Genomic DNA, 25052 nt, shown 5'->3' on the forward strand with positions numbered 1-25052 from the left:
ATGGAGGAAATCCGGAGCCGCACCGTGAAAGGCCTCGCTGATTTGAAGGGCTTTTTCAACCTGACTGTGAAGGAAGGCGACAGCTCGAAGGCCACAGCCGCAGCAGAAGCGGCCAACGCGGAGACTTGTGAGTGTCGGAGAGAGGGAGGCGGAGGCAGGTCTCCAAGCCTTGGTTTGGGCAAGACCGCCGGTTTGTGGGGCTCTTCCGGCACGCACCTCTGCTCCAAAATGTGGAGCGCAGCCCCATCGGTCGTTGGGGATTTGCGAGGTGTTGAGCTATTTCGGTTGGACGTTTTTGTCTGGCCCTTTTTCTGCAAAGGTTCCGGTGATCCCGAACAGTTAAAAAGCAGGCAAAAGAGCACAGCCGCCCTGGAGGAAATCCTCCAGAGAGGGAGACGGACCGAACAGGGCAGCGATTCGTTTCCTATAGGAAATTTCCAATTGAAACCCTCTGAAATTTGAAATCCAGTCCAGCCCAGATTTGGAATTTGCATTCTCAGGGCTTTCTGAAAACTTTGAATAATGTTTCTTTTGAAATAGTAAATGCTCAAATAACCTTTTGAAAACGTTTGAAAGAAGGGCATGCTTCCAATTTCCTGGAGGGGGGATAATTGATAAGAGTTCATTCTTATTTCAATCAACTCCCGTTTGGAATCTTGAGAGAGGTAGTAGAATAGACCAAGGTTATGCAAATTTCATATTATGTGGCAAGCATTTCTTAAAGTTCATTTTAATTCAGAGGAAATTTAAAAATATTTAAAATTGGGGAGCCAATTTGATATTAATGGTTAAGAGATCAGATTAGAAAAAGAGAGACTCTGAGGTCTAGTCCTGCCTCAATCAGGTGCAAAGCCAGCCAGGGACCGTGGGCCAGTCATTCTTTCTCAGCCCTAGAAAGGAGGTAATGGCAAACTACTACTGAAATCCAGTGAAAAAAACTGCAAGGACTAGTCCAGGCAATCGCCCAGAATCAACACTGACTTAAATAACAAAAAATATTCAACGCCCAAGGATATACTTAAACAAAGAAATCTGGCCAAAGTATTAGATTTCCTAACAGAAAATGGAAACACCTATTTTATAAGGCTTGTGAACATCAATCATGCAGTGCCATTTTGACTGGTAGGTCTGCTGTATAGATCTACATTGCAGCTCTTTTGCATGGTAGCCACAGCCAAGGAGGTAAGCTTGCTCATTCACAAAATTATTTTTGTAAGCATCAGTACAGGTAAGCTATTTCCTCTGCCAGTTCCTGAAAGCATGCGTCCCATCTAAGTCTGATTTGATTTATTTGAAATCTGTTTAAATCATTCTTATTATATATAAATATAGAAAACCTATGTATAGTGGTGATAGGTAGAAACTGGTAGAGAAATGGGAGGACATTTTTCATTACCCAGTTGGGTATGCCACTGTTCCTAATGGGATGGAAAATAAATATGCCAACTAGGCTTCTTGGTTTGGGGAGAACAAGAGGGATTGAGACTCACTATCACATTGGAACTCCCCATTTTCAGCTCTGTCCCCCAGAGAACCAGCTGTGATCAAGCAGAGCAGAAGCAGCCTTGTGCAGCACACTGAGAAGGCTCCTGGAGACAGCCTTGGGTCTCTGCCACAGAAAGCTCCCATTGGGGTATCTGACAGTCCCTGCTGTCCTTTATTGTAATTTCTTAATTAACTTATTAACTATTCCCATGTTGCTCTTCTCCCAACAGTTCAGAGTGACATATATAGAAGAAATATTTTTCTCCTTAATGAGATCAAGGCAATATACATACATGGTGCTCTTGCCTCCTGTCATCCATAACAACCACCCCATAAGGTGGGTTGGGTGGAGGGAGAGTAACTGGCCCAAAGTCATCTAGCCAGCCTTCATATCTAAGAGAGACCTAAATTTCATTAGTCCAGTAGCTTAGCCCCTGTGTCAATCTGTGAGATTTCTATAAGAGCAAGCTGTGCTTCACAAAGGGGATATAGAGGGCATAGGGAACTGCTTTGAAGGATGGTAGGAGGAGCTGCTACCAAAGCAATGGATAAAAGAGGTGTGAACCTTTTCTAAGAAAATAAGGTAAGTAAACATCCCAGACAAGTCCCATTCTTCATAAAGTAAGGGAGGGAAAGCACATTCAGACTTGCAAGAGTCTATTGCTATAGCTGTTATAATAAAAGTAGTTGTGATCTATATCAGAGGTCCCCAACCTTTTGGGCACCAGGGACTGGTTCCATGGAGAGAGATTTTTCTGTGGACCGGAGGGCATGTGATTTTTTGTGCTGCCTGCATCCCGTAGATGGGGCTTTGCTTGTTTGTGCAGACCGGTTGCTGATATGCCACGGATCGGTGCTGGTCCACGGACTGGAGGTTGGGGACCCCTGATCTATATGGCTTTGGTTTCTTAGTTTACCTTGTAGGGCTGACATCAAACCACCCATTGAAAAGATCTTGCTTAGGGATCCTGTAGAAGATGGGTCTTTCAGTAGATGGGTTGTTCTCACAGATCTTACTAAATGTACAAATTTATTTCAGAGTAAGTAATCCCGGAGATAATCAGGTTCTGGTTTTTGTAGAGTTTTAAATTTAAATTAATTTTTACATACTTGATTCTAATTATATTTATGGGTATATGGTCCTGTAGAAAATGAATGAAATAAAAATACAAACTATACCTACATTGCTTAATACTGTGTTTCCCAAAAATAAGACCTAGCCGGAAAATAAGACCTAGCATGATTTTTCAGGACACTTGTAATATAAGCCCCACCCCCAAAATAAGCCCCAGTTAAGATCATCAGCCAAACGGACTCATTTTTTTTAGCACCATATTTTCCCGAAAATAAGACCTAACTGGAAAATAAGCCCTAAAACATCTTTCGGAGCAAAAATTAATATAAGGCCCAGTCTTATTTTCGGGGAAACATAGTAGAAGTGTGATACACTATATTTAGATTCCGGACTAGAATCAGAAGGGTAAAAGTTCAAATCTAACTCAGCTGTAATAGTCACCAGATATTTGAGGATACTGTAACCCAGATCTCATGGGAGTATTTTAATAGATTCTCAACACTTTGGGGAAAAATAAAATAATTTGAATTTAGTTATTTAAGATTATTATCAGAATTTCCTCAGTACCATAGAAGTTGTGTTCTTTGTTCTGCAGTGCTTCCAGATGAGACTGAATTTCAGCATGCTGCTAAAACTAATAATCTGGACACTATGGAAAGGTTATTTAAGAAAAGAGTTAATATTAATGCTGTAAATGTTGTAAGTATAAAAGCACTTCCTATAATGAATTTCTCTAACAAGCAGATTTTGTTTCTTCATTATTTAATTTAGGAAAAAAATAGTATTTATTCTTTAGTCTTTGGGACTTTTATTTAGCCCTCTTCCTGCACTAGAGGTGTGCAGTTCTGAGAATGGAGGCAAGCAGAAGCAAGCACAGTCTTGCTGTACCAGTCAGTTGGTCCATTGATAGGCTGAACCTTTTGGCCACACAGTCAAAATTAGGCCCAACATTGGAAAAGAGACCCTGTGTCGACAATATGAGACTGGGAGACCAAACATAAGGAATATGCAGCAATGGCAAAATGAATAATAATTCATATACAGCACAGAACTTTGAGTAAATTTAAGCAATAATGGCTCCTCTGTATATTATATGTTACACAAAAATAAATGCCACACATACTCAGACATTTAACAGTATGGTTTACTTTTAAAAGAGAAAGTAATTGATGTAAAGATAATAAGTAGGAGCAGTTTGAGTGTTTATAAAACTTAAATGCAATCAATCACCTTTAGATGTAATGGTAAGGGATTTAGAACTTAATATTGATTTTATGATTCTTCTTTGTTTTATTAATTTATTTTATTAATTTATTTTATCTTTTTCTCCTCTTTTTTCTTTATATAGTTTGTTTCTGGAACAATGACTAATAATGGCAATATCACCATTAATATTAATGTTTAAAGTTTTATAGAATTTTTTTTAAGATGCTATAATGAACCTTCTATACATTTAATTAATTAAACAATGAAATTTGAATTTTGTGATAATGGTAAATCATTTGTTTACTGAAATTTTACTATGTTTTTTCTATCTTCTATCTACATTGTTAATTTTAAAAATAAAACAAAAGCTACACCTTTTCTTAGGCTTGCACTGTAGACGTGGAGGTTTACGAAATGGTGTGTTTTTGGGAATGTGTTGGGAAGGTGATGACTCATTAAACAGGCTTACATATTAGCCATAGTTTAATTTACTCAATTTAAATGCTTGCTATGTCTAATTTTGCTTTTTATTTTCTGTGTTTATTCCCTATGATTTATTTCATGTTTTAGTTGAAACGCACAGCCCTCCATTTTGCTGTTGCAGGAAATCATATATCGGCAGTTGACTTTCTTCTCCATCACAAAGCTAGAGTTGATATTGCAGATAAGGTATATGCAACTGATTTCTTATTACTATGTTAGAATAGCTGAAACAGACTTAGAGGCTCTTTTATGGAAAAGAAGTAATCCACTAGTATCATTTTAGACTAACATATTTTCTTTAAAGGAATTTTAATAATACGTGTTAGTCCAGTGGCCCCTGACTTTTTGGGTGCCAGGGACCGGTTCTATGGAGAGAGGTTTTTCTGTGGGTTGGGGATGCATGGTTTCATGTGCTGCCTGCATCCTGTGGATGTGCGCAGATGGGACTTCGCTTGTTTGTGTGGCCTGGTTTCTGGTGTGACGTGGACTGGTGGTGTGCCGCGGATCGGGGGTCGGGGACCTCTGTGTTAGTCTAAAAAGAGGCTACCAGACTCATTCTGATCCTTGACTAACATTGACTAAATATCTCTGCTCCTACAATACATTTAATGGAATCATTAATTCTAATATCTCTGACTAATCATGGCCAGGCTATTGGAAAAAATGAATTAATAATATGTCATTTCAGGGTTTTCCTGCTAAATAGATAAGAAATAAAATGATAGAGCAATATTCTAAAGGTGGCTAAAGGCAAAACCAAAGTGCTGTAAGATTCTGTGGAACACTGAAGATTTAGACGAGGGAATAGAAGGGGAATTTATCAAATTTGCATACAATACTAAGGTAGCAAAAAGAGCCAATACTCCAGTAGATAGGCTCAAGATACAGAAGGATCTTGACAGACATGAACACTGGACCCTATCTAACAAAATGACATTCAGTGGTGAGAAATGTAAAGTTCTACATTTCAGCAAGAAAAACCAAACGCATGGGTATAGAATAGGTGGTTCCTGCTCAACAGTGGCGTAGCGTGGGTTGTCAGCACCTGGGGCAAGGCAAGTAATTTGCGCCCCCTAACCCGTGGATTTTAGCACTTTCCCACTTCCACTGTTTCTCTTCCTTCTCCCCTCACTTCTTCGGTGCGCGTTTGCTGGGAGCCCACCCAGATTTGAGCATCTTGGATTCCGACTCTTTCTCCCACACTCCATATCCCCACGGATCCCTTCTTCCTCCCCCCACTCCCTTCCCCCNAAGGTCATCCTGCTGCAATTAATCAATGGGTTTCAAATCAATGAAAAAAAAGCTTATTTTATTGCCCTAGTCTGCAAATTGGAGTTTAAAGAAGCACCTCTAAAATTTATTCAGCCTTTTCTTTCTGGAGTGTGCCCATATTTTACACCCAGGGCACTTTACTTTAGTTGTTTATAGTGATATGGTAATTGCTTCCATAAATTACTGATCTGACACCAACAGTATTTGTACAGAACATCATAGCTGAGCACTGTGGATATTTCAAAATGCCATCAATGGCAAAAAGAGTTAGAAATGAATCAGGCGGTAGAGTTTAACTATTCAGCACAAATGCCAGCATGGAGTGATAGATTCATAGGTTGATTTCTGTTTCTTTTACATGTGATTTGTTTAGTTACAAGATCAGTCCAACACAATGCTACATTCTTTCCAATTACTAATTAATTAATTAATTAATTAATTAATTAATTAATGGAATAGTAAACCAATAACATTCTACATAACTGTAAGAGTCTTATTCATAGAGCATGAAACACAGAGATTGTAAAAAAGGGTCAGGAAATCTGAAGAAGATAAATTTGCATGGTCTTTGTTTTGTTTTATTGCTGCTATATTTCATTACCTCAGTTATGGAGCTATTGGCTTTATAGATTTGTAGTATTCTAGAGCTGGCACCAGTCAGTATTCTGAAAATAAAATAAAAAATCTTTTAAAAATCCAGGTAATTTTACATTTATGTATGTATCTATGTATTTATTGTGCATGTGTCTATATATATGTATGTGTGTGTTGCAACTAGATATCCAGTATGATTTTGCTAAGCCTTTTATACTTTATATGTCAATATGCCCTATGAGCATGCTTAGAGTTTGCTGCTTCAGAATAGTTCCATTTTTTTTATAATTTTTCCCCTTACCTGATCTTTTGGTTTGTTCTGTAATAGTAGCAGTATTAAAGGCTCTCTTTCATGTGGTTTTCTTGGCAGCATTCTTGAACTAATTTACACTGTCTTCTGGGATGCCTTGAAGACAAGGAAGTGAAGGTTCCAGGCCCACAAGCAGTTAAGTGGCTGCTGTTGGGTGGGGAGGGAGCAAAAGGGTGTATGAGGTTGTGGGTGAGGGTTGAGTAAGCAGTGGCGTAGCGTGGGTTGTCAGCACCTGGGGCAAGGCAAGTAATTTGCGCCCCCTAACCCGTGGATTTTAGCACTTTCCCACCCCCACTGTTTCTCTTCCTCTCTTCCTTCTCCCCTCACTTCTTCGGTGTGCGTTTGCTGGGAGCCCATCCAGATTTGAGCATCTTGGATTCCGACTCTTTCTCCCACACTCCATATCCCCACGGATCCCTTCTTCCTCCCCCCACTCCCTTCCCCCACCCCAACACAGGCACTGCCCACCCCTTTTCCCATCCTTCCCGTGAGCCTGCGGGGGCGTGTCTAGCTTGCGATGGGACCAGCATGGAAGGCGATGCCGCTGCCACGAAGAGAGTAGCAGCCCCGGCGCCCCCCCGCGCTCCTATTAAGCTCTCCCCTCCCTGGGCAGGCAGCGAGCTTGCAATCGCGCTTAGAGCGAGAGAGAGGCAGANTGGGGAGCGGGTCAGGAGGCAGCAGAAGGTGCTGAAAGGCGCCCAGGACACGGCAGACCGGCCTGAGAGGTGGGGAAGGCGGGCGAGGGAGCCGTCAGCCAACTTGCACTTTAGGCAGGGGCAGAGAGCTGCGAGTGCGAGCGCGCCCCCCCAGATGTTGCGCCCGGTGCGGCCGGCCCCCCCTGCACCCCCCACGCTATGCCTCTGCTGCTCAATAGTAATAACTGCGAGAGGGATCTTGGCGCCTAGTGGACAATCACTTAAATATGAGCCAGCAATGTCCTGCAGCTAGCAAAAAAGCCAATGCAGTCCTAGGTTGCATTAACAGGTATAGAATCAAGATCACACAAAATGTTCATACCACTTTTTAATGCCTTGGTAAGACCACTTAGAATATTTCATCCAGTTTTGGTCACCATGATATAAAAAAATATATTGAGATTCTAGAAAGAGTGCAGAGAAAAGCAACAAAGATGATTAGGAGACTGGAGGCTAAAACGGTTGCAGGAATTGGGTATGTCTAGTTTAATTAAAAGAAGATAAGATAAGATAAGATAAGATAAGATAAGATAAGATAAGATAAGATAAGATGATAAGATAAGATAAGATAAGATAAGATAAGATAAGATAAGATAAGATAAGATAAGATAGCCTTTATTGTCATTTTTTTTACTGTGGGCACAACGGCACACATCAAAAATGAAATTTAGTTGCCTGCTCTCAAAGTGAAACACATACATGACGCACACCTAAACATACTATGAACAACATATGTATAGATCCACATCCCTACATATACGTAGCAAATAAATATTAAATACTGTCCATCTTGAATATATAACGGAAGGAGGAACCTTGAGAGTTCAAGAACTAGGGATGATATGATAGCAGTGTTCTAGTATTTAATGCAGGGGTTCCCAACCCTAGGCTGCGGCCCAGTGCCAGGCCATGGTCTATTCAGAATTGGGTTGCGTGAGTGGCTGGCTGGAGCATGTGCACACACATGCAACTCAACTTGCGCCAGGGGTGGGCTCGTGGGCACTCATGCGTGTGTGCGCTGGCCTGCCGCTTGTGTAACCCAATTCCCCTCTCTCCCCCGAGCCGGGCCACCAAGCCACAAAGGTTGAGGACTGTTGATCTAAGGGGCTGTCACAAAGATGAGGGAATCTACCTATTTTCCAATAAAACAGAGTTTAAAAGGCTAGTTTTGAATTTCATTGTCTCTTCGAAGTTTATGCTTACTTGTTTTACTTACTTTTAAAGCATGGCCTTACTGCAATTCATCTTGCTTCATGGTCCGGTAATTTGGAAATAATGCTGATGTTAATTAAAGCAGGAGCTGATCAAAAAGCAAAGAACCAGGTATGGTATCTCAAAATATAAGCCAGCAACAACCATGTACACAACAGAAAGATTTCTAATTCTGTTTTCAGTAACTCTTCTTTCATTTTTTTAGGAAGGCATGAATGTCCTACATTTTGCTGCTAAGAATAATAGTGTTAGAATAGTGAATTATTTTATCCGAGATCTTCACCTGATGGAACTCAATAAACCCGATGAGGTATTATGAGTGCAAAGAATACTATAATTAGACAATGGATATTAACATTATTTCTGTGAATACATGTATTTAAAATACTGAGCATGTTTATAAATATGGCTTCCATATATTTTTTCTCTGTATTTCATGAATATTGATAGAACAGACGTTTGTTTTATTCAGTGTTGTTTACGAAGTGAGTCAAACCTGGCAAAGATGCTGGTGGATGCAGCATCATTATGCTAGTCTCATTCCTTTTATAGTATGTCAATATTACTAGCACATGTATAAGGGGCACAGCTTGCATCACAATGCTATGCCCATCTTTTTGCCATCTTAAATGCCCACCCACACACAAACCTATAGATATTGCTGGTGTGTATTTTTGGCTCCTTTTGATTAACCATATGTTGTTAATTATATTAACTGATCCTACATATATTCATACTCCTATTCTCTGCAGTAATTCTGAGCATGCATCAAGATACCAGGCTGTTGCTGGGCTAAATGCTGCATTTGGCCTGTAAATTTGGGGGCTGCACTTCAAAAGGCTTGGCTCAAAATCTAAACTCAATTTAATTTAATTTTAATTTAATAAAAATAACATTCAGTTACTCCAATATAATTAATATGGTTGACTTCCATTTACTTAATGACTTTCTTCTTTTGTTTATTTAAAGGTTGCAAAGTGATAGCTACTTTTCGAAGGGCTCTTAACAAGCCTCTAGAGGCTATCTGTGATCTTGAAGAATCTAGTCTAAAAGATTATGCGTATACTGTGTGTCACATCACATATATAGTAATACATGAGACTTTTAAAGATTTGTTTTTTGATTTGAGCAGCATTTAGAAATCTTTCCATTAAAAAAACCCTGCAGACCCTGTCTTCCTTTAGCATCACTTTAAAGAAGTTAAATGATGGGATTAGAAGGCCATCCTGAGTCAGATTTGTTTAAGTAATACTACTACTACTACTAATAATAATAAATTTGGAAGGGACCTTGGAGGTCATCTAGTTCAACCCCCTGCTCAGGCGGGAAACCCTATACCATTTCGGACAAATGGCTGTCCAGTCTCTTCTTAAAAACTTCCAGTGTTGGAGCATTCACTGCTTCTGGAGGCAGGTTGTTCCATTGGTTAATTGTTCTAACTGTCAGGAAGTTTCTCCTTTGTTCTAGGTTGCTTCTCTCCTTGATTAGTTTCCATCCGTTGCTTCTTGTCCTGCCTTCAGGTGCTTTGGAGAATAGCTTGACTCCCTCTTCTTTGTGGCAAACCCTGAGATATTGGAACACGGCTATCATGTGCCCCTTCGTCCTTCTCTTCATTAAACTAGACATACCCAATTCCAGCAACCATTCCTTATATGTTTTAGCCTCCAGTCCCCTAATCATCTTTGTTGCTCTTCTCTGTACACTTTCTAGAGTCTCAACCCTTCTGGTGTGTCTTGTTCAGGTTCATATGGCACTTGTAGCATCACCAGAAAATACTCATGCAGAGTTTGAGCATCTTGCTCAGCATTCTTGTAGATCACCTGTAGATAATTTTGTAGTTTGGCTGGGGACCATGTGCAATCCAAAGGGACAAATTACCTCCAACTTGGTTAGAGCTATTGGTAATTAATCTTGAAAGAATACTGATTTTCTTCCTTAGTGTCTTTTAACTTCACTTTCCTCCCAGAAAGGGAGAACGCCATTCCTCCTGGCAGCTGAAATGGGCCATGAAGAAATGATAAATGAGTTGATTACCCTTAATTTATTTACCTCAGAAACGGATAAGGTAAGTCTATTTCTAAAGTTAGTTATTTGATTTTGTATGTTCTGTACTAAATTGTGAGAGGGTTCTTTTGGGAAATGGTACAGACCGCCAATAGACTATTATTATTGTCTCTGCATTTCAGATCCTGTGCTGTGGTGGAGTGAAGTAGCTTCCTCTTTCAGGTCCTGTGCTGTTGGCTTGTTGGAATCCATACCTGCTCCTTTTTCACACTTCCCTACTAAACTACATTTCAGCATGATATTCTCAGCTGCCAATTCTTCCTCTGCTCTGTTACATGACAAAAATCTTTCTCTAAAATACACACTTGGGCCATGAGTCCAATTCTCTGTGCATATTAAGCATCTCTTATCTTCCACTTAAGCACTTCCAGAGAAAGGGAACCTGTCGCTTCTCCAGTTATCATTTCGCTGTCCTTACTATTAAGATTTTTCTAACATTCACTTGGGATGTAGAAAAAAAAAGTAAAACCAGCAGGTAGATTTTTTTTCAGGTGAAGCCACATTTTCTATTTATTGATGTCAGTGAGCACTGAAGGACACTGATGTTAGAACACTATTATCTTTTCATTTGTTTCTCAATGTCTTACATTTGCATTATATCTACCAGAAGTATGATTGCATTTTCTGTGGAAAAAAAATCAGTAGAAAGTCATATTGGTGTTATATAGTGGTTTGCACTGAATAAGTGCAACAGGTCGCTCTGGGAGAAGGGATCACATTAAAAAAAGGGAGGGGGGGTTTTGTGGTCCACAAGGCAATTTACTTTCTGCCGATTTTTACCTCTCCCCCAAATTTAAGTAGCCAAATAATGAGATGATAATTTGCAAACATATTGAACAATGTCTTAATAATAAATATTGTAAAAGCATATTTTACTTGAAATGCCAGACTGGATACTTCTTATCAAAATATCAATGTACCAGGTATATGCAGTCTTCTATTACAGATCTAGCATTATATTTATTATTCTTGATTCAAGTATGTTTGTTTTTAGTGATAATTGAAGCCTACATTCTTAGATGTCTATGTATATTTTTGTAGGAAGGAAACACTGCCTTGCATCTAGCAGCTAAAAATGGCCATGATGAAGTGGTAGAGATTCTTCTTCAGCAGTGGGAAGATATAAACAAATTCAATCAGGTAAAAATACAAGAAATATGCTAAAATATGTGTGAAGCAAAAAAAATAAAAAGCAACTCATGCTCAAAACTCAGACAGGAAGACCTTTATTACATTACTTTGGGTAGGAGGGGAGGTACGATGATAGAGAAGGCCTATTTCCTGGTTCCTACAAGATACCACTGCTTAATCAATTGGACTCACAGCATGCCCACTCTGTCCAATTATACTGGACAGGTAAAAACAATTAGAGACAGGTGGACCCTCAAATAATTAGGCCTTTATACCATGAATGGCTTTAAAGTGATAACCAGCATCTTGAATTGCAATAAGCCAATTGATAATCCATGCTGATCACAGAACAATGGGTGTCACACAGGCATAACAAAGCATGCCCAACACTACCCACAATACTGCATTCTAGATCAACTCTGGAATGGTATTCAAGAATAGCCCTATGTGGAATACATTACTCTAATCCATGTAATTATATCTCTGTGGAAGTTTTGTTTACAGATATATTGAGTGTTTGGTAAATTGTCATGAGTCTATTTTGATTTGGTGATGTACAAGTAAAATCTATCATTGCATAAGATTGGTGCTAGGATTATCATTATTTCTGAGTTTCTCTTTTGCCAATTATTAAATATGAACCACCTTGAAAATAAATAACTGCTGAATTGCAGGCATACGTATTTTGCAGTCCCATATAAAAGTTTCAATAGAAAAATTACGTTTAATAATTCTTCCATTTTATATAAATTATCTGAAAAAATATTCTTACTTCCTATGAGCCTGTATTGGGTAGCTGTATATACTGTAAGCAACTGTATCTGACATTAATGACATACCGTACTTACTTTTTGTATTGTTCTTCAGAATGGTGAAACACCATTTTATATGGCTGTTGAAGGAGGCCATGAAAAATGTGCTGACCTTTTACTGGAAGCCGGAAGTGACATCAATATTTTGAACAAAGTATGTAGATACACGTCGTATTCTTTATTCATTTACTGAGATAATATTTTTTTGAATTTTTCCATGTTGTGAATTAAAAACCAGATAAATTGCTTTTGTGAAATTTGTATTAAAGTAACAAGGGTGCTAGATCTGGGCTGCAAAATTCAGATGAACACTAGATTTCAAGTTTTCTAGTGTATATCATTCACCTGGATTTTTTTAGCCCCAGTTAACTCATCTCCATCTCACATTTGTGTCTTCTTTATTACTTATTTTTGTAATAAAAAGGATCTTGATGCGACATTAATATAAAAGTTCAAGAAAGCTGAAGAAAACAGTAGTAAAATTATTGTTAATAGTAACCCTTAAGCATCCCAATAATTCAAATTAATGATATGAAACAGCTATTAGAAAAATTGAAATAATGATTTTTTTAAAACTTCATTTTGTGCTTTCCCTGTCATCCAGCAATAATCCAATGCATATTTTCTGAGAAGTAATTTCGTTTATTATGAAGAGAATATACAAATGCAACTTTAGCCTGATAGATTTAGCTAAGATGCATGATTTTGATTTGGAAAACTATAATTTGTTTCCTTTCTTAACCATTTCCCTCATCTTTTCACACACCCACATTCACAGAAAATATTGCGTCTTAAATCATATTTCCTCTATTTGAGTAGGATTAGAAACCATGGTGTAAGGAACCAGAGTTTCTCCATCAGAACTAACTACTTAAGGAGATGTGGTAGAAGAGAGTATAAAAAACATTATTCATGTATTTGGTGTAGATTTGGATAAAACGTGAAATAACTGTGGCAAAAGATAAGGAATTATTCTCCAAATGTGTTTTCTGGAGATTGGCCTAATTAGTTTTTTGTTATTAGCACAACTGTACATATCTTCCAAAAACATACATTTGAATTACATTGTATTATTAACAGCAAAAATTATTTTCCCTTCTTTTCAACATATTTCTTTCAGCACAATGCCAGTGCATTGCATATTGCAACCCAAAATGGACACACACCTTTGGTCAGATTTCTTATCAGTAATAATATTGATCTGGATGCTCAGTCTCAGGTGACTTTTTGTTATTGTTGTTTTCTCATATGTTATATCCTGACATTTCTCGACATTCTCTGAAAGTGGTGATAGCTAAAGTTATGCATAATTCAAGCCATAAAAAAGAGAAGAACCACAGTCTACATAAATCAATTAAACATTCTACTTTCAGTTTTGCTAAGTGAATATTAAAATATGCCTAACCCTGAAATAAATATAAGTAAAAATGTTCAACTGGAGGAATTGTTCTGTAACGTTTTCAGACGTACAATATATGTACCTCATACATTTGCTATGGTTATAAGAGATTCCTTTGCAAATAAATTTGGGCGATGTCCTTGCACCTGGTTTTGCAGGTGCAAAACATTAGAAACACTAGAATCAAAGGGCTCATCTTCCTCATTCAAAAATCCATCACAGAATGTAACTGAAAAAAAAGGTACATGATGAAAGTTTTGTGCAAACAGCAGTAGCTGTGATTTGAAAAAAAGATTGAATGAAATTACAATATAAAAAACTTGGATTTAAAAAATTCAGGATTTTTAAATATAAAAAAGTAAAAGTTATAAACACGTGTCAGTGACGAGATATAGTATATGCAAATAATTAAGAGATTTTCTATAATTTAAGAAAATTGCAAAAAAAAGCTATTGGCAATACAGGTCTTCTAGCAAGAACATTAAAGAGAAGACTTTTAGCAATCTATATGTTTCTATATTATTTCTATATTATTTCAAATAGCCAAATAGTAGCCAAATAGTCTGTATCAGAGCTATCTGCAAAGGGGGCTCAAAAAAGTCAAGATGGTGGCCACAATCATGTGATCAAAATCTTGCCTTGTGCTTGTGTTGCAATGGATATAAAAAAGGATGTGCTTTTTTAATTGCGTAGTTGTGATCGCCATCTTGACATTTTTTATCTTCTCTTGGAAAACACCCTTGGTCTATGCTGTTTTAAAAGCTGTACCATCAGCATGATAGACATACTATGGGAGACGTTTACTGAATATGTGACATTAAAATATGCTAAAAAGAAAGGTATTTTAATATTCTAACACATTTGAAATAAAACTCCAGTTTTGTAATGGATGTATACTCATAAAGTACTGTTAAAGTAAATGCATAAGCTATCCATTTGAATATTGGCTTCTAATGGAAAAATGGAAATATTGAATAAACTTATTGGAATAATATACTTGATTTGTTATCAAAGGTTTTCATCATATTTTAAAACTTTTCAACCTGGTCAAGCATGATTTCTTATGAATAAATATAGTTTCATTATGTTATTTCTCCTCTCTTTACAGAAAAATAATTCTCCTCTACATTTGGCTATCACAAAAAATAATTTATCAGTGATAAATAGCTTAATAAAGGCAAACCATAACATAAATTGCCTAAATAAGGTAAGAAATTCTTGTTAGAATCATATGAACTGAATATTGGAGACAATATTTGTGTGTGTGTTTGTATGTGTAAAACACACAAAACATACATTTATACATACATACATATACACATGCTATACTTTTTAAAAAATATGGTACATATTAACATATCAGCATTATAATTTGATTTATGGCTTGACTGCTTGTTGTCTAGGCTACTGCCTTTGACTTCAACTCTCAAATATAAAATGTTTCCATGAAACCAATACAATCCTCAGACAAAATTACCAGGGAAATAATCTTTGTATTTTTAACAAAGGTAAAGAGAAAATCTCCACTTTAGCTCCTGAGACACCCTGGTACTTTTCCTAATTTCCACATAAATACATACAGAGAAGCAAACAACAACATTGCCACATTTATTTTTAGAAAAAGTTTGAATAACATGTTTATTCTGAAAAATATTAAAAATATTCCAGGATATTTTACGCATAAATTAATATTTTTAAAACAATAATTATAATAAAAAACAATACAGATACAGAATTGGGTGGATACAGATTGGGAATTAAATTATTGACTTGCTAAAACTTCAGTTGTGATTGATTAAATGTCATTGATTTAAGTTCATTTGCTCTTATTTAGTATTGTTTATGTTATGTTATCATATCCATAGTCTGTTTCAATTCCAATTGATTCAGGAAAGGATACACAAAATAAAGTGCAAAAGACAAAAATAGAAGTAAAATCTCAATGCAAACTATTCAAGTAATATCATTGACAGTCATTAATACATACAATCACACTATTAAAACAAATACAATCTCATGTAAGCTAGGAGCTAAATGCATGCTACCATAAAACTGTTTTAGCTGTTTCAAACTGCCAGCAGCATTGGGGCCATCTGTACTTCTGGATGGGAGAAAGGGGACTGCCATTGAGAAAGTGCACTGCCTGATCCATGTCTCTTTATTTGCAAAAAGATGAAACTTGCAACAGGCCCTGAGCCAAACCTATTCATTGCCATATTAATTCTATTCTTTACATGCTGTGAATATTAACTTCTTTGTTACATTTTTTTGATGGAAAAGATTTCTGAATAATATTATCCTTTACATCTATAAGAGACATCAAACACCTTTACATCTGGCAGCAGACCTTGGAAATGTGGACGTGATAGAAACACTGCTAAAAGCAGGCTGTGACTTCAGCATGGTAGATAAGGTATTCATGATTCTATTAAAATGCAATTCTCCTGCATGTCCTGGTTTGGTTTTCAGATGATCTTGTATTAAAATAGAATTCTTGACTTAGGTTATCCCTTAAAACGTGCAACAGAGATAATGGAATAAGACCTGTGGTGCCAGACATAAAATAACAGTATTTGTTCTTTGCATTTGTGAAATAATGTAGTACAGCTAATCCTCGAGTTACAACTATAATGGAGCCTCCCATTATGGTTGAAAGTTGGGAGGGCAGTTAAGTGAATCACCTATCTTAATGACACCCCATCTGTGTTCTCCCCAACGCATTTGTTAAATTAACGGGTGGGTTGTTAAGTGGAAAATCTAAATAGCCGCATTCTATAATTATAAGACTTCCCATTATAGAACACCATTCTTAACATTTTGGCTACATTTATACAGCATACTTAACTGGGACGATCCATTTCCTGGAGTCACTTACTACCTTAAGTATGACCTAATCAAACATGTTAGGTTGCATTACACCAAAACCAAATCAAAGTTAAATTTACCAAATGTAATCATGTCTTGTAAGTGAGACTATTAGGTTTTGCTTTAAAGGTGTTGAATACAGCCTTTGTGGCTGAGGAGAATGATGATAGAGGTGATGCAACAGTAATGTCTGCAGCCTTGATTTTCCACTTTTGCTTAACCCAAAAGCAGATTTAATTCCAGTTTCATTAATAACTTTATTGCTGCCTAGACGAGACTGCCCACAGCAAAATGAAATAAAAGCCTATGCAACTTTAGAAAGCAGGTCATTCATCTTAGAACTTTGTGAGGAATATCTTAAGGCAGTGCATCACAGCAGATAGTTTGTTGGGCTTTGATGAGGCAGATTTGAGTCCAAATCCTTGCTTCCACAATGAATTACCAATTAGCCATTGGTAGGCCATCGATATTTGTTATCCCATCTTCTTTGCCATGTTGTTATGAAGCTAGCCAACAATTATCCTTTAACCACCACAAGAGGTGGGTGGGTGGATAAATATATAACTTTTTAGGCTTTATTTGAATAGAATTGAATTTAGTTGAAAAATAGGGATTAAATCAAATATTAGTATATGCTCCCAGCACAGTAATTTTACCATGAAGTCAGGGTACTGCAATGAATCCAAAAATTTGGCAGCTGCAAGATAGAGAAGATCTTAGAAATGAGATGGTTCCATTTCTCTATTCTTTTCTGAAGCTTCTGTGATTTTTTTCTGTTTCAGAATGCATAAGGCAAGAGGAAAATTATTTTGACAAGTAAAACAGCTAGTCTAAATATTTTTAGAGGTGTTTGCAGAGGGAATGCAAAAAAAAATGTCGGTCAAAGTAGCACAAAGTCTTTTTTAGGAATGTGCAATGTCACACAGATATTAAAAAGGGGTGGGGCTTTGGTCCGTTGATCCTGTGCTCCTGCTATCATTGTTAACAAGACTGGTTGAGTGGTGCTATCTGTAACGGAGGCAAGTTATTGTGCAGAAATAGAGGGATTTCGCTGATGGTGGAAAAAACAATCACCCATTTCTGTCTACCATGAGATGAGGCTGAAGCTGGGGAAGGAGCTAAGTTTTAACAGATGGCTATAAGAGATTTAGCTCTGTTTCAGAACCTAATAAACAATCCACTCTTGCTTTACCAAGATTATCCATCATGGATTACTTGCAGCACCTGATCCAAAAAGTTTCTAGAAAAGCGGGAGACACTCTCCCCTCCTTTCTCCTTCACTTGATTTGCCCCACACATGCCACCATTCCGTGCATAGGTTGGTGGTGGTGCTGGTTGAAGCAGGAGGGCACCAATTCCAGTCTGATGTCATAACGTACGATCTTCTTACTTCAGCATGTGCACCACAGTATGATGTGCCAGCAGCCATGTTAGCAATCTTCTCAGTAGGCACTGCTCCTGCAGGACCACATGCCACAACCATGCACACAATCTGCTAATGTGACTTGCAGCACACCATGCATGGAAACTTGGAAGGGAGTGTAAATAGGACTTCAGAGAGTCATATCTTTCAGCCAGCAGACAGCTTGCCTGTCAGCCACTACCCACTGAAAGTGACCAATATGTACTGGGTAGGTTCCAATCCTGCTATATTATTAGCTCAATTACTACCAAAGCACTCATGTCATGTGTAAGGTATCTATTGGGAGAAAATGGAAAACGCCAATTTAAATTACAAAAAAAAAATCAAGGTGGTTTTTGTTATGGGAAGAAAGCTGTATTGTGAAGGTGTCCTTCAAGAACTACTATCCAGGCAACATTGAGCCAAAGTGGGGCATGTAAATATACCTGTAGCCACTAACTCACTTTTTTAAAAGTCTGCTCAAAATTTTACAAATTTAATAGGTTGGAAGTACATCTGAGTTGGAAATATTTGTGCTTCTACACAGATTAGTGAAAAGCAGTAGCTAGCTGGTTTGCAGGATTTTTAACTTTTTAAGAGGAAATAGAGAATCCATGGAAACATTTTACCTACTTAGATACAGAATTATATTTAGATTTCTAAAAAAAATTGGTTGTTGCTGGCCAAAATGACTTTTTAAAAAAGTGTTTAAAAACACTTCTCAAGATACATGGCAGTGAGATTAGAGAATTTTGCAACATATTTTGTACCTTAGCACAGATTTTTTGGGGGGGTATACCTTTAGTTTAATAACTGACAATGTTTACATTTTTAGCAAGGAAAATCTGCACTTGCTGTAGCATCTAGAAGCAATCATGCCTTAGTTGTAGACATGATTATAAAAGCAGAGAGGTACTACACCTGGAAACAGGTAGGACACAACTTATTTGGCTTTTCTGGTCAAGCATGTTTCTCTATTATATTGAATTTCATAAGCAAAATACCTTATTTTTAGTTCTGGAGTTTGAAGCTTCCTTGCAGAACTGGTAGGAAATTGTAGATCAGAAGTATCCTGTTTCTTTCTCTTCCCTTCTCACTTTGCCCAGCAGCCCTTCCTTACGCCATCATTGATAAGATATTAAAGAAGTTAAATTCTTAGGTTGCTTTTTAACTTCTATTTACTAATGAAGTCTTGAATTTCCAGTTTTATTTCTTAGCTGATAGTGTTAAAAATTGACAGAAGAAATCATTGCATTTGTAGAAATTGGTAGTTTCCAAAGATAATTTTCATAAGTGTAATCCAAAATGTGTCTGCTTGGATATGTTGGCTGCTGTCAGGTGTGAAAGACCAGGTCCAGATGTGAAGGTCCAATAAACCGGTTTATTGCAAAACTGGTTTATTGCAGCCTGTGCATAGGAATATTCTCAACTAACAGCACCAGCTTGGAGTTAGATAAGGATCCACAGAAAAGGAGGTTTGGACTTAGTCTGCTTCTGGCTACATAGGAATTCTAGGCTACTCTCCCTTTTGACTCCACCCTCAGGTTCTGCCATTCCTCCCACATGGGCGTATTAGAAACCAGAAAGCTAGATAAGGCAACAATCATCAGCTTACCTAATCTAGTTACTAATTACCTCCTTCAATTAAGGTGTCACCTGTGTTGATGCTAGTGCAAGATTTTGCCTCTTTCCTTGATACTCCTGGGCAAAGGTCTGTAGAACAGGATGCACAGAAATATGGCAAATCTGTTCAGGCTTTTACGGTATAAAGTTGTGAACCCTCCATTTTTGCTGAAGAGAACAAGGAGGTTCTACTCTGCATACTGTATGGCACTACTTTCTCCTGCTGAAAACAACTGAAGATAGAGGACAGAGTAGGAGTTGCAAATAAAATAGATTTAGTTTGGACTTACCTGGCTTTCTTAATGCTGTGTGATATTAACTATATTGATACTTGTCAATATAGTTCCCAGTTGTCTTATATGTGAACCTGGTATGGATAAGATTTTTTTAGCAACTGTTTTGTACCATAGGGAATAGAAGGGGCTGCTTTGGAGGCTAGATAAATATATTTGCTAATGCTTATTACTAACACAGGCAAAGGAGGAAAATGATATTAGATTATAAAGAATGACCAAAGGAAATAAGAACAAGTATTGATTTTTGAGCAACTTTGTAATAGAAAGTGCCTCTCTATAAATGTCTGTTATAGGCAAACAAGGAGAGCTCACTTCCACAATATTCCCTACTATGTTATAAGCTATTTCCTAAGTTATCAATGGAAAGGAGCTATGAAATAACTTTGTGCAGATAAATATAATGTATAAAAGAAGTAGGACAATTTGGGGGAAGCAGAGTACATTGCTTGCATTTTTTTGAAAAGCCCCAAAGTGTGATTTGTGAGCAGATTTCAGCATTGTCAAGCCTCTACTTTTACTAGTACTCCAAGATGCATCAGCCAGAGCCTGGTGAATAAGGCATATAAAACTGAAGAATTGAAAACCGCTGAAGGATTTGACATTCAGTACCATATAGCTAGAGAGCCAGTTTGATGTAATGGTTAAAGCATAAGGCTACAAGCTGAGTTTTAGTCCTGCCTTTGACACTTGAGCCAGTTACTTTCTCAGTCCTGGGAAGGATGCAACGGTAAACTATTTCTGAAAAACCTTGTTGGACATAATTCAATTGGACATACTGTAATTGAACAGAAGGAAAGAAAAACATGTATTTGACATTATTAACATTTGTAAAATATTTAGAATAATATCCAAAGATTATAGTTCTTTGAGAGTGAAAACAAGAATACGTGATATAATCCCTGAAATTTCCTTTGCAGGAGCATCACTGTAATGTGTCAGATATTAATCTATCTTTTAAACAAGATCACAACATGCAGACCAAACAGATCCGTGCATCTCTTTGGAATCTAGCATATAATAGGTTAAAAATGCGTGAATGGGTAAAACTGGCACAATTTTGGAAGTTTACAGATGAACAAATCAAAGCAATAGAAGAACAGTGGACAGGTAAGTTGCTGGATTTTTTTTTAAAAATCCAGTGTTCCCATTCCAAGTATAGGAAAGTTAACTAAAATCCATGATAGTATTTCTGAGTTATATAGACTTCTTTCTTTATAAAACTCAATTCTTTCAGTGTTTTTAAAAAAGAATAGGGAAGAAAATTGAAATAAAATAACTATTGGATATTTTTGTAAATGTTGTTTCTAAGCTAATTAGAAAAATAGATATGTGATTATGTGTGTGCTTAAAGAAAAACAAAGCACAATTTCATTGCAGTATGTGGAGACTGTAGCTTTCATTTTGTGAAGTTTCTTAAATGTTAAAGGTGTATATCATTACATAGGCCAGTCAAAATTCAAGGCATTAAACATGGATTTAGAGTCCACCTTTATGAGCTTCATCAATATCAAGCTGCAGTTTTTAGCATATGTTATATCAAATGTCTATTTCAATATTTACACTTCTTCAGAACAGATTAAATAAAATGCATTTTGGAAATTGATGATTCTTCTAGTTCTTGCTGCAAACAAGACAGGACTACATTGTAGACGGGAGATACGAAAGGTGGTGTCATATTCTTCCCCCTCTGTTGAGGGAGGTCTGTTCAGTTCTAACATAGATGGACTCTTTTACCCCTCTTTTAAACCACCTATCTCCTATCTACAACATGGTCCTTTCAGCAGTTCCAAGAAGTCCATAACCATTTGCACTCTGATTCAGGTGACCCTGAGGACACAGAGAAACCCCTAAGTGGCCTCCACGACTCTCCCAGAGAGTGCCAATGACCAGATGACTGCAAAAAAATACAATCCTTCCATCCCCCCACCATCCAGTCACAAGTGATGAAGCTTCTTGGATGAGAAGTGAAACTTCTTTTTCTTCCTCAGAAAGCAGTCTAGTTGCCTTTTGAAAAAGCACCTTTGAGACAACTGTGACCTGGATAACTGAGAATCTCCCTAGACAATTATATCCCTTCATCAGGATTTCCTAAACATCCAATTAGTATATATGAAATAGGAGCCTCATTCCGTTACACTAAGTGAAAAACTATTTTTTCTACTTGATTACTCTTCAACTCCTACAGGGTTGGATTAGACATACTAACACTATAGAGGACCATTCCTCCCTTACTGTTGAACATCTAGGAACCTCCACTGATAAAAACAGACAGACAAGGCCTCTCTATCCCTTGATAAAAACAGACATACAAATTTATCCCTTGAATATGGTCTAAAATAAGCTAGTCTGCATTCCAACTGATTGTCCCTTCAGCATCTATACTTACTGATTCCCCATACCGTCTTAAACCTGCCATATTTTATTTGTATCTTAGGAGGCCTTTCTCCAAGTGCTTTGGTAAGATAAATACATTAGGAAGGGGTGTTTTCTGTGATAGGAACATACTCTGATCTTTCAAAGGAGATTCAGTTTTTAACAAAAGAATAAAATGTTTTGATTGCTTCATGATTTTGTTTATATGTTGATGTCTGTTGTACATCTTTCAGCAGGTTGAATTCTATCCTATTTAATATTTGGCACAGTTTAGATGCTTATTATTTTATATTGTTGACATTTTAAACTTTAGCTACTGCCCTGGAGCATATTTTCTGATATGAAAAATAACTGTTTTGTTTCCATAGAGCACTAAAAATACCTAACTATGAGGAGAGGGGCAATAGAACCCCTCCCAAATGAATATCCAGCTGTAGATGGGAACGCCAAGGCTGTTTAATGCTTTGTGTTCCTGTTATTTTCTCAAAACCATACTTGCCAAAGCCACTGTCTCACCCATGGAAAGATACAGAATCCCCATAACTTTCATCCTAGAGAGCAAAAACAATTTAGGAAATAACACTTTGACTGCTAATGTGGTGAGGTGGAGGGGGGCTGAATAACAATCTCTTACAACTTCTTAATATAAAAAAGGACTTATGTCATCAGATTTTTATGTCTCATTTGTGTAAGGTCATCCTCAACATTACTGTCTTCTATATATTTGCAATCTGCTGCTGAAAGGGCATCTCTCTAGTAGTAGATCTCTTCATATTTCCTCTTAGGAATTAGTGGAGGGAACGAAAGAGGGTTAATTGGCCTGATCTTCATTATGCTCTACCTCTACTACCATAGTCTTTTCTACCTTCCCTTTCCAACAAAAAAAGTTTAAGAATCTAGGTCTTGAAAGAATGTAATCTTGAAACAAACCTTTGCAGCCAAAAATTTAACACAGAAGCATTTCTCCAAACAGTAGGCTAACATTTTGTATATTATCCTCTAGGGAAAAAGAGCTACAAGGAACATGGACACAGAATGTTTCTTATCTGGTTACATGGTGTTTTGATGGCTGGCCAGAATCCCATTAAATATTTATATGAGGATCTGATAAGTGCGGGATTTCAACAATTGGCTGGTGAGCAATTGTAATAAGCATCACACTTAGAGCCTGTTCACTTTTCCCTTTTGGAAAAAAATTCAGGGCAAATCAAGTTAGATTACAGAGAACTGATTTACAGACTTGCTCTTACCTGACGGGGTCTTCAGACAATGCTTCCTAGTGAGAAGCCCCTTAAAAACACTTGAAGCAGCTTGTTTCCACATGATGAACCAAATGACATTATTCATCTAGTTCTTATTCTCCAGTCCTGCTCCAGCAGAGTAGCTTGCTATGATAAAAGCCAGGAGGTTCCATATTTCAAACAGGGAGAGAGTCTAGACCAGGGTTCTGCAACCTTGACAACTTTAAGACTTGTGGACTTCAGTTCCTAGAATTCCTCAGCCAGCAAAGTTGTCAAGGTTGCAGACCCTTAATCTTCTAGACCAATGTTTCTCAACCTTAGCCATTTTAACACATGCGGACTTCAACTCTCAGAATTCCCCAGCCAGCACGACTAGATGACTTGAGGCCACTCACTTTCTCAGCCCAACCTGCAGCACAGGGGTTTTGTTATGGAGGAAAATAGGAGGAGAGTGCACTGGGTATGCTGCTGAATGAAAGGGGGATATAAATCAAATACAAAAATGGAAAGGCAATGCAGAGAGGGAGAACATGTCTTTGTAAGCAAAAAGAAAGAAAAATAGGAGGTAACATAAGTATGCTGGACAGGCAGAAGTATAATCAAACTTTCTAACAAATAAAACAAGAGGCTGCAAATGCAGGCTGTCCTCAACTTATGCCCACAATTGAGCCCAGAAGTTAGGTTGCTAAGTGAGAAATTTGTTAAGTAAGTTTTGCCCCATCTTACAACTTTTCTTGCCACATTTGTTAAATGAATCACTGCAGTTGTTAAATTAGTGGCGTGGTTAAGTGAATGTGCCTTCCCCATTAACTTTACTTGTCAGAAGGTTGCAAAAGATGATCACATGACTCTGGGACACTGCGACCGTCATAAATATGAACCAGCTATCAAGCATCCAAATGAAAATAATGTGACCATGGGGATGCTGCAATGGTCATAAGTGTGAAAAATGGTCTTAAGTCACTTTTTTCCAATGCCGTTGTAACTTCAAACGGTCACTAAATGATTTGTTGTAAGTCAAGGACTACCGATATAATTAGGGATGCCTGAATATATTTCTAAGCAAATGTGTTTGATAGAATTATTTCTAGGTAAGCACAGAATTGCAAAAAGCCTTGGGCTTTGTAAGCATATAAGAAAGAAAGTGGCAGTAAGTGGTCAATATATCCAATTTCTTACTACAGTAAGTACAATAAAAGCAAAGCCAGTTTTATTTTGAGAGGGGCTTATTTCAGCTTTATAAATCTGTAGTAATTTTAATTTAATTTTAAGTAACTATACATATAGCAGCAGAATGGTTTTGAGTGGCTACTAAACTTTGTATATTATGCCTGAACTTATTTACACCTCAAAAAGATTAAAGGCATGTTGTGTTTTCTGAATTCTAACAAGAATGTTTCCTCTTGCAGAAAAATTCAGAGCAGAAAATAATGCTGGCACAGAATCCAAGAAATGTTCAGTTTCATGAAATTCAAGGGAATTTGGAGCAATCAAATAGGATCATAAATGAGTAT

General features: G+C 37.2%; 1 protein-coding gene across 1 annotated transcript; it reads left to right on the forward strand.

Moving 5' to 3' along the window:
* On the forward strand, positions 1 to 25052 carry ANKDD1B (ankyrin repeat and death domain containing 1B). The gene is made up of 15 exons (XM_015820150.1): positions 1 to 127; positions 3156 to 3259; positions 4337 to 4435; positions 8345 to 8443; positions 8538 to 8642; positions 10299 to 10397; positions 11438 to 11536; positions 12395 to 12493; positions 13460 to 13558; positions 14847 to 14945; positions 16053 to 16151; positions 18841 to 18936; positions 20842 to 21031; positions 23301 to 23432; positions 24948 to 25052. Exons 1-15 carry the CDS (start codon positions 1 to 3, stop codon positions 25004 to 25006), a joined length of 1605 nt encoding a protein of 534 aa, XP_015675636.1. The 3' UTR covers positions 25007 to 25052.

This window comes from Protobothrops mucrosquamatus, unplaced genomic scaffold, assembly GCF_001527695.2.
Source record: "Protobothrops mucrosquamatus isolate PMUCROS unplaced genomic scaffold, P.Mucros_1.0 scaffold1076, whole genome shotgun sequence".
NCBI lineage: Eukaryota > Metazoa > Chordata > Lepidosauria > Squamata > Viperidae > Protobothrops > Protobothrops mucrosquamatus.